Here is a 14,846-nt window from a genome sequence, read left to right as displayed (position 1 = left end):
TGGTAAAGATGTAGAAGGAATTTTTCAGAAACTGTTCCAGTGGGGTTTTTTTGTTTTGTTTTGTTTTGCTTTGTGTGCATATGTATGACTGGAAGCAGAGGGTCATTATGGCTGCAAATTCCATTGAATTCTGCCAAAAAAGTTCATTGATTTCCCCATGCTCGTCAGTGGGGAGGCACAAAGTTCAGGAGTGCTTATGATTACTTAGCAAGAGGAATATACCGTATTTCTCGCCCTGTAGGACGCACCGGCCCATAGGACGCACCTAATTTTTTTTTGGGGGGGGGGGAAATAAAGAAAAAAAATATCCCCCCCCCAGGCACGGGGGAAGCCCGAGCTTTTAAAAATGCACCTACCATAGTTTTTAGAGGAGAAAAGGATATCTTCGCGCTCCGGGCGGCAGGCTGCTATCCACAGCCTAGGGAACCCTGCGGGAACTCCCGCAGGGCTCCCTAGGCTGCGGATATCTTCTTGAAGCCTGGAGAGCGAGAGGGGTCGGTGCACACCAACCCCTCTCGCTCTCCAAGCTTCAGCGAAAGCCTGCATTCGCCCCATAGGATGCACACAGATTTCCCCTTCATTTTTGGATGAAAATATGGGCGAAACATAGGGCGAAAAATACGGTATATGCTATGATCACTCTGAGGATTTCAACATGACTGTACTGCAGGGTCAAACAAATGATTCCAAGATCAGGGGAAAAGCTAGGTTTCAAGCCTTTGGATAAATGTAGTGGTAAGGAGAGTGGAACGCAAGCCACTGGACCTGTCAGTCTTTTTCTTCACCCCACACTGAAAAAGGAACTTGCTAAACACCCTAAGGGGCAAGCATTCAACTGACATTCTGATTGATTGTGTGTGTGTTTAGGAAAAGAGAAAACAAGTAGTTTTTGGATAAATTTAGAGTCTACCTCATATTGAAAAAATTCTTCCTGAAGGAAGAGAAATGTATTTTCAGTCATAAAATGCTCTGGCTCCAGGAAAGGCAGGAAGAACAAGGGCTTCCCTCATGAAGAAGGGGGGGGGGGAATGGTCGACTCGTCTGTCAGGCATGTGATAGACATTATCAGTAACATCCACAGGCAGATCCCAAGATTTTAATTGTCTTTATAGAATAGTTAAAGTGGAGAGACATTAAAGTGTGTGTGTGTGTGTGCGTGCAGACACATGACAGTTTTGCTTGAGGGGTTTTAAAAAGTTTTTGGGTTGTCTTTCTGTTTACAGACACAATACTAAATTTTACTAGCCAGTTACAGACCAGCAACAGCTTTGTCAAAACTGGTCTCAGAAGGAATCCTTGGATATATGTATTTTCACAAATTTGGCCACCGCAGTTATCATGGTGATTGTCTAATCTGCTGGCAATTGGAAAGCTGAGCACAATAGACTCCCCCCACCCACTACAATCAGGGAAGAGGGGGAGGCTCAGAATCACAGCTGTACTGGACATCCAGTGTCTCTAATGCTCAATGCTGTCATCAAAGACTTGACCTTGCCCATAGTAGTGATTAGCGAGTGAACAGTGCTTGTGCACATATAATCAGTTTATTCCAGCAAGAGGAAACTTCAACTTCCATAGCTATTTAGAGCTATAATCATGCAGGATGAAGTTATGTGAATTGTTAAGTTTTCTCCTCAATTTGGCAGGATGGGATTGTTTGTATGTTTATTTTTATTTTATTGTATTAGATTAGGACATGGGTGGGGAAGTATTGGCTCTGTGGTTTGCTATATATTACTATCCCTAGATGCAAACTCTGGCAGAATACTTTCCGGTGAGAGAGAGCAGAGGTTTTAAAACACAAAAACATGCCTGCAACAAAGTGAATTGTGGGTGTTTAGGCTTTTGAATATCCCATGGTAAGTCACTTACAGCAGCTTTCCCTTTCTACCCCCTTTTGCAGCGAATAGATCAAACACTTTGGTAATTTTAAAAGAAGTTTACTTAGAAACTCATCAAAGATCAAATTCTTGTGTATTTCCATATAGCAGCCAAAAAATAAAAACCCCAGGTAGAAGAACTTAGTTTACAAAGTACGGTAAAACTTTCTGAACACATGGTCTGAGCTTGGAGCAGTCAAGCACAGGTGTCCTCTCAGGTTGGGTTCACATGGTGGAAGAAAGAAGGCAAACAAAAGAACTGCCCATCACTGGGCATGAGGGACCGTGACCTAGTCAAGACTAGCAACAGCTTGCTCTATGTTCTTAACCCCTTCATGCATTTAAATAGAGCCAAACACACTTGTTATATGAGGCTGCATTTCTCACAGGCTCATGGACCAGCTGCAGCCTTCCAGGCCTCTCTGTCCAGCCCGTGAGACTCGCCCACACAGGCCATGCCTCTCTCCCCTGGTCCTGCTCTACACCCTCATTAAGTGCTCTTGCCTGACCATGTCCTTGAATTGTGATAATGTCTCTTGCCTGCCTGGATGGATATATTTCTGATGGAATGTAGCTTTCTGTATAAAGGTGAGATACAAATCCTCTGCTCTACTCACCTCTGCTCATGTGTCCTCCAGAAGTTTGCACATAAAGGATTGTGGGCCTTGGGCTTTAAAAGGTTCTCTATTCCTAGACTAGGGGACAACTGTGGTAGCCCATTACACAAAAAAGATAGCGGGGAAAGGAAGGAAGAAGAAAGGGAGCAGAACATCTGGAGACATAAAACCCACAGGGTTATTCCATTTCGGGACAGCAAAAGCTCCAATGTTTGAGTCAAAAACTTGTATAACTCAGCACATGAGATGTCAGCAGCTAGTGAAATAAACAGAAAACCAAAGTACAATGAGCTTACTAATGAAACAAACTCTTTCCCTCCCTTCTTTATCTCTTTACTGGAATACTAGAATATGTTTTCAAATGTGGTGTGGAAGGAAGCCAGTCAGCACAGCTAATTCTCTGGCTTCTTTGTAAACCTTTTCTTTCTTGTTGACCTCTTTCAGTTGTGTTGCGGTATTTGGAGAACAACCATATTCTCTTTCAGAAATGTCTGGTGTACAAAGTCCATTCTCCTATACAGTATGTGTCCAGAGGAGGGCAACCAAAATGGTCAAAGGCCTGGAAACGATGCCTTATGAGGAATGGCTAAGGGAGCTGGGCATGTTTTAGCCTGGAGAAGAGGAGGTTAAGGGGTGATATGATAGCCATGTTCAAATATATAAAAGGATGTCACATAGAGGAGGGAGAAAGGTTGTTTTCTGCTGCTCCAGAGAAGCGGACACAGAGCAATGGTTCCAAACTACAAGAAAAAAGATTCCACCTAAACATTAGGAAGAACTTCCTGACAGTGAGAGCTGTTCGACAGTGGAATTTGCTGCCAAGGAGTGTGGTGGAGTCTCCTTCTTTGGAGGTCTTTAAGCAGAGGCTTGACGACCATATGTCAGGAGTACTCTGATGGTGTTTCCTGCTTGGCAGGGGGTTGGACTCGATGGCCCTTGTGGTCTCTTCCAACTCTATGATTCTATGATTCTATGATTCTATGTCTCTCTTTACAGGGTTATGTTAGGGTTGATGTTTTTTCATGGGCCAAGACTCAATGTCTTTAATAGGTGCATGAAAGGCAGAAAGCAACACTAGAACATGACAGCATAAGAAGAGCCCATCTGGATCAGGCCAAAGGCCCATCTAGCCTGCCATCTAGCCTGCCCATCTAGCCTTCTTCCTCTTTGGCCTAAGATTCTAGGGCCTAGAACGACCCTTTCAGTACCTGAGGTGAAATGAATGTGTCTTCGGTCTACTCCAGCAAGTAGATACACTTTATGGAAACAGGATAGGAAGGACTGATGAACACACAATCCCTGTTCAGCTCTCTGGTAATCTCTCTTGGGAGAAAGGTGCAGGAAGCAAGCTGTCAGATAGATAGATCATAGAAGGGCCGGTCAAAGAAAGCATGATTTTGGATTATCTCTGTGAAAAACTAATGTATTTGAAATCCTGCCTGACTTCACCTACTGCAAAGTAGGAGGTGGGGTTTGCTGTGCTGCATTTAATTGTACAAGTTGGCGTATAAGTAAAGGCAATAAACAACATTTAAAAAGTAAGTATTTTGTCATCACCAAATGCTTAACATTAAAAGTAAACGGGTTTATTTCTTTTTAAGGGATCCTCTTTCCTTTGTAGATATAAAGCCACGTTGCTATAGGATTTTTAAAATACCAATATTGTAATGGAGGAAAGAGGAAGGCTGTAGAATCGAGGAACACTCTTCCTCTGTCTTCAGGAGTACCTTTAAGGAGGGGACTGCAGTGGGTATGGGGGATCATCAACAATGGAAAGTTGTGTCTTGAGCAAGCACAGCTACTTTTGGATACAGTGGAATTGTTTTACAGTTGCTGATAGGTGTCTTCTGTTGCTGCACCGCAACCATCAAAATCAAATGTCTGTGTCTGCTCTAATGTCAGAGGCAGTCATGTAGTCTCAGGGATTTCTTTAAGTTCCAAAAATCTTATTTGCATTAAATTTTCATTCCACTGACAAAGATATCAAACTACAAGCTCACAGCCACAATCTTTTCCATGTACTAAAAATGTTGTTTAGATCCCAATGATTGGGATATAATGGAGGACTCCTAGTGCATTCCTTCAACTTTGAAAAGTGGACTAAGTAATTCGAAACTACAACATTTTAGGATAAATTTGTACTTGTTCTTAGACAAATTGCTTGCTTCGTTTAGGAAAAAGAGCTTGCATATGTAGTTGTGGTTAATGGTTTGTTTTTTTGTTTGTTTGTTTGTGAATGACAAGCTGTGTATGCCTAGTATAGCTGTACTATGCTATTTTATGCTTTCTTTCATCTTTATTCTGTTGCTTAAAATGCATATGCCTCTTGGCTTGTATTAACTGCCACTCTGTCTCTGCCTGTCCAAATCCACATGTGCAGATTTCTGGAATTTGCAAAGAGGCATCTGAGGGCGTATAAATTGAGTTATCACTGAGATTTACTCATCACAGTGTATAAGCAAACTCCCTTTTACTATGAAAGTGAAAGAGATCTGTAATAAACAGCTAGCCTGAAGGGATGCAATGTTGATAGCTTAGCTGCTAAACATTTTTAAAAGTTCTTCTTACTTAATTCATTTTTTTAGATGGAGAACTCAAGACAGTGTTTGGTGGAATAGTTCCATTAACTTTCCCTGAACTATGTCTTGGGAGATGTCTGAGGTCATCTTTTCTCAAAGAAGAACATGTAGGTACCTGTCAATAAAAAGCTATTAACGTAAAACACTGGGAGCCAGTGTGGTGTAGTGGTTAAGAGCGGTAGTCTCCTAATCTGGGGAACCGGGTTCGCGTCTCCGCTCCTCCACATGCAGCTGCTGGGTGACCTTGGGCCAGTCACACTTCTGTCTCTCAGCCCCACTCACCTCACAGAGTGTTTGTTGTGGGGGAGGAAGGGAAAGGAGAATGTTAGCCGCTTTGAGACTCCTTAAAGGGAGTGAAAGGCGGGATATCAAATCCAAACTCTTCTTCTTCTTCTTCTTCTCTTTATTGCTGTCACTTCAAGTTCTGAAAACCAAGTTATGGCAATTAAGTGTTCTTTCCTCAAGTACAAAGAAGTCTTCCTCTAATCTAGTCTGTTCCAAAGGTTGTTCTCACTGTTGTAATTAATTCAATGGGCCACTCTGTGAGTCCTGAGACTTTGATGTGCTGCATAAGAACTACTAAAGTTCTACCTAGTCCAGTAGTCCATCTTCAACGCTGGCCAGACAAATTTAGGGGTCTGGATTTCAACCTCCTAATCAACCTTGACAGACACATCCCAGGCCTTCTCTTTTTTTTCCAGGGAACAGGCTTAGTAGTGCAGCAGCAGATTTGGTTGAGTCATGTTCAGGTGAGTCAGAAGCAAGACAAGACCAGAACCCTGGACAGAGCAGTGGCTGAAATGGAGCCATCTATACCCCTAAAAGGCTGTTGCCTTGTTTTACAGCTCTTGGCTGCTACAGTGAGGGGTGACAGGGGTTGCCCCAGGAGTTAATCTTCTGAATCTGTGTAGAATCTGTCAAAATCATGTATTCTGCTCTGGAAGAAGGACCTTGTAGGGGAGCTGGTCCTTGTCACATTTTCCAATACCACTGGTCTCCACATTTACCGATTCCTCCTGTGCACTCTCTGGCAGATTGGATGATGTCTCATGTTGCCTACAATGTTTGTCCTGGGCAGACAAGTTGCCATACAATCCACTTGCCTGTCAGGAGATGGAGATATGTTAGATCCTACAGCCTCTGAGACCCTCCCCCCCCCAAAAAGAACCATAGAATTGTACCCTGTGACACTTTTTTGGTGATAAAAGTTGATCAAACGTTTTCCAGACATCCCATCCCATTCTACCAAACCAGTCTTTTAACCTTAGGAACTTATGTGGGCAAAAGGGTTTCCCACAAGCTCATAAATTCCCCAATACTGGAGAAGTAATAAACATTATTAAATATAGCCAAAGGCTTTTGTAAACCTCACATTCATTCATTCATTCATACTACAAATGAGTAGTTTACAAAATAAAATGTACATTGACAACCTATATAAAATCTTCCGTAACTAAAACCTATGCACCATATTTACTGCATGTGAAACTGAGTTTCTGCCTTTTTACACTTAATGCTGTTTTCCCCAGTAGTTATTATAGTCCTGGTACGTAAACCTGCACTTCTTGTTAATATTTATTGCCTGTCACAAACATTTATTGAAGTTCAGTTTCCTTCATTTTGTCTGTTGCTTTATAATACCCACTTAAGCAAAGAAATCTGTCTACTATTTAATGATATAAGAAGAAAGTTAAGTTGATTAAATCCACTGTGTTTCATAAAAAAATTCACCTTCTTTCACCCAAAGAACTTGGTAGATAAATCTGACACATTTTAGGCGTGATAATTTTTTTCTGTAGTGGAGAAAGGGGGTCCTGCATTAATGCTTCTCAGGCTCTTCCCGGACATGGGGCATCTTGTTCCACCCTCCAAATTGGGTTGTTCAGCCTGTGTATCTAATCATGTCCTGGTTCTTCCTCTATTAACAGCTAAGATTGTTTGTTCTTATAGATTCCATTTAATAACTTGTTTAGCTTTCCCCATTCATAGTGAAGCCTTTTCTGCAGTGGCTCCTCGTTTGTAGAATGTTCTCCTCAAGGAGGCTCACCTGGCACCTTCATAACATATATTTAGGTACCAAGTGAAAACCTTTCTCTATAGCTAGGCCTTTGGCTGATTAACATTCTATGGCCTTTTAAATGTGTTTGTGGGAGGGGAGTTACTGGTTTGTTTTTGCTTTATTATGTATTTTGTGTTCTCATTTTGTATTTTTATGTTGTGAACTCCACTGTGATCTTCGGATGAAGGCCAGTGTGCAAAAAAACCAAACAGACAAATAATGGCCTGTCAGGGAACTGCCATCGGAAAGACAGGAGGTGGAGGGGCTCTCAGAAGTCAGGAGAGAGTCAGCAGCGGAGGAAGGCACCAGCAGGGGGAGAATGGGAGATCAGAGAGAGAGGGAGGCGAAGGAATGGCTCAGGGAGTCTTCTAGCGATAACAGCGGAGAAGTCTCAGGACCTCCCATAGGTACACCCACTCCTCGCCGGAAACTGTCGCGCCGTGAATCCAGACGACGCGTTTCCGTCAAGGAGCTTTTATGCTGGAGTAAATTCCGTAAACGCCCACTGTCGGATTCTGCCAGCGATTGACGGAGCCATGCTTAAGGGCTCCGCTAAAGACAGAGCTTTGCTAAACTGAGCAAACTCTGAGGGACTAAGCTTTTACGCACAAGCAGCTCATCGTCCCATCACATGGCCCAGAAGCAAAATTTATTTATTGTATTTGAGAAGGTGGTTGCTCAACCTGCAACTGTATACATTTTGTTTATTAGAGGGGTGGAAAAGCTTCAGGTTCCTGCTGTATACCGCAAGAAGTGATGGTTCTGCTTGGGAATATGAAGAATCTATTTGAGCCTTAGATGTGGCTAGTACTGAGACAAAGGCTGATATTAGCAGGCACCTAGGACTTTAGAATATTTATGTAGCTGTAATTCATTATGACTTTGTTGTTGGTATGGTTTTAATCCTTTTCTAGGTATAAGAATTGCCAAAGATGCTAGATGTAAGCCATCTGGCATATCTCAAATTTAACAGCATTCTTGAATTGAAGAGATGGGAAGCCTCAGCAAGACACCTTTGGGTTTTTTGCAGAGAAGAATAGCAGTCTATATTGGCAGTTTAGGTGGAGCTAGGACAGTGCATGGAGGAATCTTAGGTCTGGGGCAGAGACAGCGAGGAACCAGAAGAGTAACAGATGGAATCAGAACTTAAACTTCTAGGTAAGGAGTTCTGGTGGGTTAAAGGTGGAGCATCTGGAGTTTGATGGCTTTTGGAACTCAATACTGGTTAAATGGAAGACCTCAGTTGTTCATTGATTTCACTAAGGAGACCAGCGAAAACAGGGTATTCAAAATGTAGGAGCAATGTCTTGTTAATCTTTAGGGCTGGGCTGGGGAACTGAATCTGGCTCATGGGCCAGATGTTCTTCCCCCTACCCCCTGAGGGCTGAATGCTTTGCCAGATACTGCTTCACAAAGGCATTCACGGGACCCAACAATCAGCTGATGTTCAGGTCTTGTAAAGCCCCTTTCAACATGCTATCATGCAATGCATATTGAAAAAGACTTAGCAAGACCCAACAATCGGCAGATTGTCAGGTCTTGAGAACTGCCTTGCGAAGCACTACCTTGCAAGGCATTTTGCAAAGGGGCTCTACAGAACCCTGAACGTCAGGTCTTGAGAAGCCATGTTGAAAGCATTGGGCAAGATATTGCTCTGAAAGGCACTTCTCAAAACCAGACAAGTTTAGGGACTTCAGAGACCTAGCCTACCTTGTCCTATCTCCTCCCACCATTGCAAATTTTTCTATAAAGTGCACCCTTCACCAACCTGGTGCCCTCCAGATGTTTCGGACTACAGTTTCTACAGTATCGGCCCAGCTAGCAAGGCTGATGGGAATCCAAAACATCTGGATGCAACAAGGTTGGGGACGGCTGCCCTGATTGCTGGCTTTCCTAAAGGGAGACTATTAGCAGCATTTCACTTGAACATTCCAAATCTTTTTGCAAGCACAATGAATCAACGACCCAGGTGGTTTTGTATGACTCTGGAAATGTTCACAGTGACTTCTGCTTAACCTCCAATTATCATCCACAACGTGAGATATAGTGAAAACAGATGTGATCCCTGCCCCAGAGGGCATATGCATTGTTGCTGTAGTAAGATTTCATATTTACAAGTACAGTGGTACCTCGGGTTAAGAACTTAATTCGTTCTGGAGGTCCGTTCTTAACCTGAAACTGTTCTTAACCTGAAGCACCACTTTAGCTAATGGGGCCTCCTGCTGCCGCCGCGCCACCAGAGCACGATTTCTGTTCTCATCCTGAAGCAAAGTTCTTAACCTGAAGTACTATTTCTGGGTTAGCGGAGTCTCTAACCTGAAGCGTATGTAACCCGAGGTACCACTGTAGTGAATCTGGTAGTGAGAATCTTAGGTTCTTGACTCATGAAAGTTTCTTTGTTAGTGTACACGCAAGGAAAAAAACGTTGTTGGGTGGCAGAGATAAATAATGTAAATGGATTACACTTCAAGGATCCCAGTCTCTTACAAGTCCATTAGTTGAGAAGACATTACAGAAGCTTGCATCATTGTAAGCACTGCAGCATCCTTTTGCTGCCAAGGGTAGTAAAGAACTGCAGTAGGCCTGCCAGAGAATCTTTACCTACTTCAAAACTTTAGGGCACTTCTACACAATATGTTTGTAGGTGCTAGCACTCTAAATTAGCATCGTATGCAGGCCAAGTCATTATTCAAAATGATTGGATAATCCAATTAGCAAATCATGGGGACAATGAAGGACAATTGTTTTTGCCTGTGTAAATCATTGTCAGATGTTTACTGTATTTACATTTTAATCAGGCAGCATTATTTTATTTTAATTAGACAGCATTGGGAAGGGGTGGGGGTGTAGGTGGGCAAGAAAGCACATACTTTTCATGTAGAAGCTCCCATTTTCAGTCTCTCATAAAGCTGGGAAAGGACTCTTGTCTGAAACTCTGGAAAACTAGTCAGCACTGAGCTTGATGGGCCATTGGCTCAACCTGTTATAAAGGAGCTTTCTAGCAGCAACTCCAAGAGTTTATATTGGGGGGCGGGTGTCATCTGTATAAACAATTACATCTTGGGGGTATTTTCATTTTACTTATGCACTTCCCCCCTCTCTTTTGTAGTTGTTTCTGCTTCTACGAGACCTGATGAGAAACTTCCCCCTTTCTTCTATACGCCTCCTGGGCTGTCTCCAAGTAGCAGTGGGATGGTTTCTCCTGATCAGTCCTCCCACCCAGGTATTGTTCCCATCTTGGTCTTCAGAAGCTTCCCCGAGCCTGTTACCAATGGTGGCAACAGATTCCCCCTGTTATTTCCTTCTCAGCAAATGATGGACGTCAAACACATATTCTCTGAATGTAGAGGACTTAGTATTTAGATACTTAATAGACCTATTCTCCATTATTGTGTCCAGTATCCACTTCAAGCCACCTGCATCAGTTATTATTATTATTATTATTATTATTATTATTATTATTAATAATACCCCACCCATCTGGCTGGGTTTCCCCTGCCACCATCAACTGTGGCATCAGACTCCATATGATAATTAAGGAAGACATCCTTGATACAAACCTGAAAGACTAGTAGAACAGCATGTTCTGTTTAATGTACTCAATTCCTCATCCTAGGTAGTGATGCATTTTCACAGCTTAGTCTTTTGTCCCCATGGCATTCATATAGTGTGAGCAATAAATGAACCGGACATTGAGAGTGTAAAATACAGCTGAATGAGAGTAATCTTGCAGTAATTTCCCTGTAGCTTATACTGTCTCTGTATTCTGCCTAAACCATTCCCTTACTCCTACAAATAATCAGATGAATTCAATCATGCGGCTTTAGAAAAGCCTTTCTTACTCACCCATTGGTCCTCCAGAAATCATTTACTTGAATGGAAGAAGCATGCTATGCATTAGCAGACTGTAGTCTTTTAATTAGGAATTAGTAAATTATGTTTGTTTCTTCAAGCCAGGGTCTGAATGGCATGCATTCCTCATCTAAGATCCAATGTGAATTCATTAGACGGGATCTGGCAGGCATGTCCAAAGTCCATTTTGGGGGCCCAATCTGGTCTGCCGATCGATGTAATCTGGCCCCCACCCCCATGGCAGTATATGGGATAAAACTGTAAAAAAAAAAGCTCAACAACTTTGGTCGGCCCCTCACACATGTTCACTTCATCAAATCTGGCCCTCTTTGAAAAAAGTTTGGGCACCCCTGGTACGGTTTATTTAATGCCAGCATCTCACTGGGGCAAAATCACAGATATGAAGGGGAGGATATGATTGATTTATTTGCAAATAAAAGTAACCCCCCACTCAAGCCCCACTCCCCTCTCCAAAGTTTATAAGTTAGTAAATGCATTTCCCTTTCATGCTACAATCTGGGTATGACGGAAAATATGCAGAAAGAATGGTAATTTGTGTGTTTTAAGCAACTGAGAGCTATCCAGTTATAAAATAATGGGAACTGTGTAAGTTCTGATGTGGCTGAGTGGTTTTTGCCTGGGGCTAACTGTGCTTCAGTTATGTGGATTATTTGTAGATCTGCTCCGAAAGTGACTAATAGTCCTATGCCATGTGTAATATAGTAAAACACACCATTGAAAGTACCCTTTGAACAACATTTTTAAAAACCTTCTCTTAGTAAAAAAACCAAACAAAATAATAACCAGCCTCTGGACACTTGCGTCATAGCCATAACTTCCAGATAAGCAATTTTAAACTTCGCTGCATTTAGGATTACTGCTTTGCTGTGCTTTGCAAAGCTACGTTTTAACTAGGAAATGCTTCTAGTGTAGATTGAAGTTTAAAAGACTTCTGATTTAAAACTTAAATCTTTCTGAATTCCAATGTAGCTGTTATGTGTAACTCAACCTAGTAGAGACTAATGCAGTTTTCAGTGTTCAGACTAATTTTTGTATTGGTGGGGGATATTTTTGTTATCCCGTCAGCCCCTGCTTTGTGTAGCATTATGAAGAGTTATAGGGAACGCGGAAGTTTACACACTGCTTTGTGACATTTTGATTTCTCCAGATAAAAATGTGGCCCAGTTGTGGATTTTTAAAAAGTATTTTTTCCCTCTTATGGACTAACTCAGTTGTGTTTTGTTTGTTTTTTATTCAAATGTGGCCACAGTTCTCATTTTGTATTTTTCTGTTGTGAACTGTCCTGGGATCTTCAGATGAAGGGTGGTATACAAACTCATGGAGTGTTAAGTTGATGCTCATCAACCTTTGCACTACAAAAGGCTTTAAGAATATGTGTTATTTGTGTTCTGGTGCCAGGATCACCTGAATGCTCGACTTACAGTTTTAAAGGTGAAGAGAGATAAAATACAAACAGAATTTTTGATCTGTCTCTCTGCTGCAGGATGAGCTTGTTTTCCTCTCACTTCCACAAGCAAAATGACAGGGTGTGCATGCTAACCAATTGAATACAGTGGTACCTCGGGTTAAGAACTTAATTCGTTTTGGAGGTCCGTTCTTAACCTGAAACTGTTCTTAACCTGAGGTACCACTTTAGCTAATGGGACCTCCTGCTGCTACCACGCCGCCACCGTGCAATTTCTGTTCTCATCCTGAAGCAAAGTTCTTAACCCGAGGTACTATTTCTGGGTTAGCGGAGTTTGTAACCTGAAGCGTCTGTAACCCGAGCTACCACTGTACTGGCTTAGCTGTCAATTCTGACCTCCATTATGCTTTATGGAAATTGTACAAATTTTTTTAAAGAAGAAGAAAAGAAATGCTAAGAATTGCACATTCATGCAATTATCTGTCCATTTGCAGCATTGTTTAGTTTCCTAAAAGGTTGTTATTGTGATGACCAATTGCATTCTGTGGATTGGGAGGAAGTTTTGAGGGGACGCAATGGAACGGGGGAAATAGTTTGTCAGCACCATGGACAGGCAGCTCCTTCTCCAAACTTGCGAAACCAATTCTCACCCCTGCACTTGACAGTAGTGACAAAAGGCATGTTTAGGACTGAACACAGTGAGGATGCTTCCAGAGCAGTCCCACTGCCCTAAAAACGTTGTATCTATTGTTAGCTTTAGAATTAACAACTGAGGTGCATCCTTTCAGAAAGGATGAGTGCACAGAAATCCCTGTGTTTATATTTTAGCAATGCTGTTCTCTTCCCTTTCTCAACTAAATTGATTAACTGTGGACTGCAACTCCAAAACAACGTTGCAGCTCCATCTCCTTGGTTGCTTTAATACTTCTTGAACATATATTGAGAAATAAACTGGGGCAAAGATTGTCTTCTGCTTTATGGTTAAAAAGTTTTATGGTTAAAAAGTACAGTGACTCGTTCATTTAAATCACTGTCATCACTGTTTGTTGTAATAATAATCTTGACTAATTATGCTCTCATTTCTTGTAACAGAAACCACATGTAACTTTGGATGGAACTGTTCCTGGGTTTCATCTACCAATGCCTCTGGAAAACCTGACTGGTTGTTGTCTTCAGTTGTTGTTCTGACTTCTCAGGAGCACCAGCAGATTATAGAGAACAACTCATCAAACAGAAAACTAGAAGGTTGTCCATTTGTGCACAGCGCACGCATTTGTCGTTAACTATCCTTGCCTTCTTACAAGGTTCTTTCTCAACTGGAGCCACTGTGGTATCCAGCACTATTCCCCATGGAGATGGGGAGGGTAAAGTTATGGATTAAAACACAAATTGATTTTTCATATGTATCCGTCATTGGCTCACAAAGATTGAAGAGGCATGTGAAATGTTTTCCAAATGAGAGCCCTCCATTCATTGCACAGCATCATGTGCTTAATGCTGTTAATATATTAAAATCATTACAATGAATACAAAAGACATATTGTAGGTTTTATATAGAGCCTCAGTTGTAGAGAACTGGCTCTTCGTTACTTTGTGGCAGAAGAGGCTGAAGCTAATGGTCAGATTATATGTTACTAGCAGTAGTACAATGGTACCTCTGGTTAAGTACTTAATTCGTTCCGGAGGTCTGTTCTTAACCTGAAACTGTTCTTAACCTGAGGTACCACTTTAGCTAATGGGGCCTCCTGCTGCTGCTGCCATGCCGCCAGAGCACGATTTCTTCTCTCATCCTGAAGCAAAGTTCTTAACCCGAGGTACTATTTCTGGGTTAGTGGAGTCTGTAACCTGAAGCATCTGTAACCTGAAGTGTATGTAAACCGAGGTACCACTGTAGTGGGAATGACTTGGTTGCATGCCATTCCAATAACCAGATTCAGGAGCCTTATGGCCCAGTTCAAAGGTGTGGTTGTTGCTTAACACCCCGTTACCACTACCTCCTCCCTCCTGGACAATGATCTGATAAGTAAGGAACCATGCTATTGCTCCCATATACAGTGGTACCTTTGTTCATGAACTTAATCTGTTCCGGGAGTCCGTTTGACTCCTCAAACCGTTCAAAAACCAAGGCGCGGCTTCCAGTTGGCTGCAGGAGCTTCGTGCACTCAAGCAGAAGCCGCATCGGACATTTGGCTTCTGAAAAACGTTCACAAACCGGAACACTTACTTCCAAGTTTGCGGCGTTCGGGAGTAGATTTGTTCGACAACTAAGCCGTTTGAGAACCAAGGTACGACTGTGTGGTTTTTCCGTGGTCCAAAATACTTACTAGTTGGTTAGTCAGTTATTAAATATATATCCCACCCTTTTCATTATCCTTTCTCCGTATGTCTTCCTCTTTCTTCCCTCTAACTTTCATCCATTCTTTCATGCACTGT

The 14,846-nt window shown here is 42.1% G+C and overlaps 1 protein-coding gene across 4 annotated transcripts in view; it reads left to right on the top strand.

Annotated features, from left to right (window-relative positions):
* LTK (leukocyte receptor tyrosine kinase) overlaps window positions 1-14,846 on the top strand; it is a 117,121-nt gene that overhangs the window by 46,751 nt on the left and 55,524 nt on the right. For 3 of the 4 annotated variants that reach the window (XM_081858566.1, XM_081858564.1, XM_081858563.1), the window contains exons 2-3: window positions 10,245-10,358; window positions 13,506-13,658. In XM_081858566.1, coding sequence (XP_081714692.1) covers window positions 10,328-10,358; window positions 13,506-13,658 — 184 coding nt within the window. In that variant the 5' untranslated portion in view covers window positions 10,245-10,327. The remainder of the gene's footprint in view (window positions 1-10,244; window positions 10,359-13,505; window positions 13,659-14,846) is intronic. The other variant, XM_081858565.1, reaches the window with a different exon arrangement.

Source organism: Podarcis erhardii (genome assembly GCF_964252035.2).
Source record: "Podarcis erhardii genome assembly, chromosome: 1".
Lineage (NCBI taxonomy): Eukaryota > Metazoa > Chordata > Lepidosauria > Squamata > Lacertidae > Podarcis > Podarcis erhardii.
This window is presented reverse-complemented; position numbering and strand designations above follow the sequence as displayed.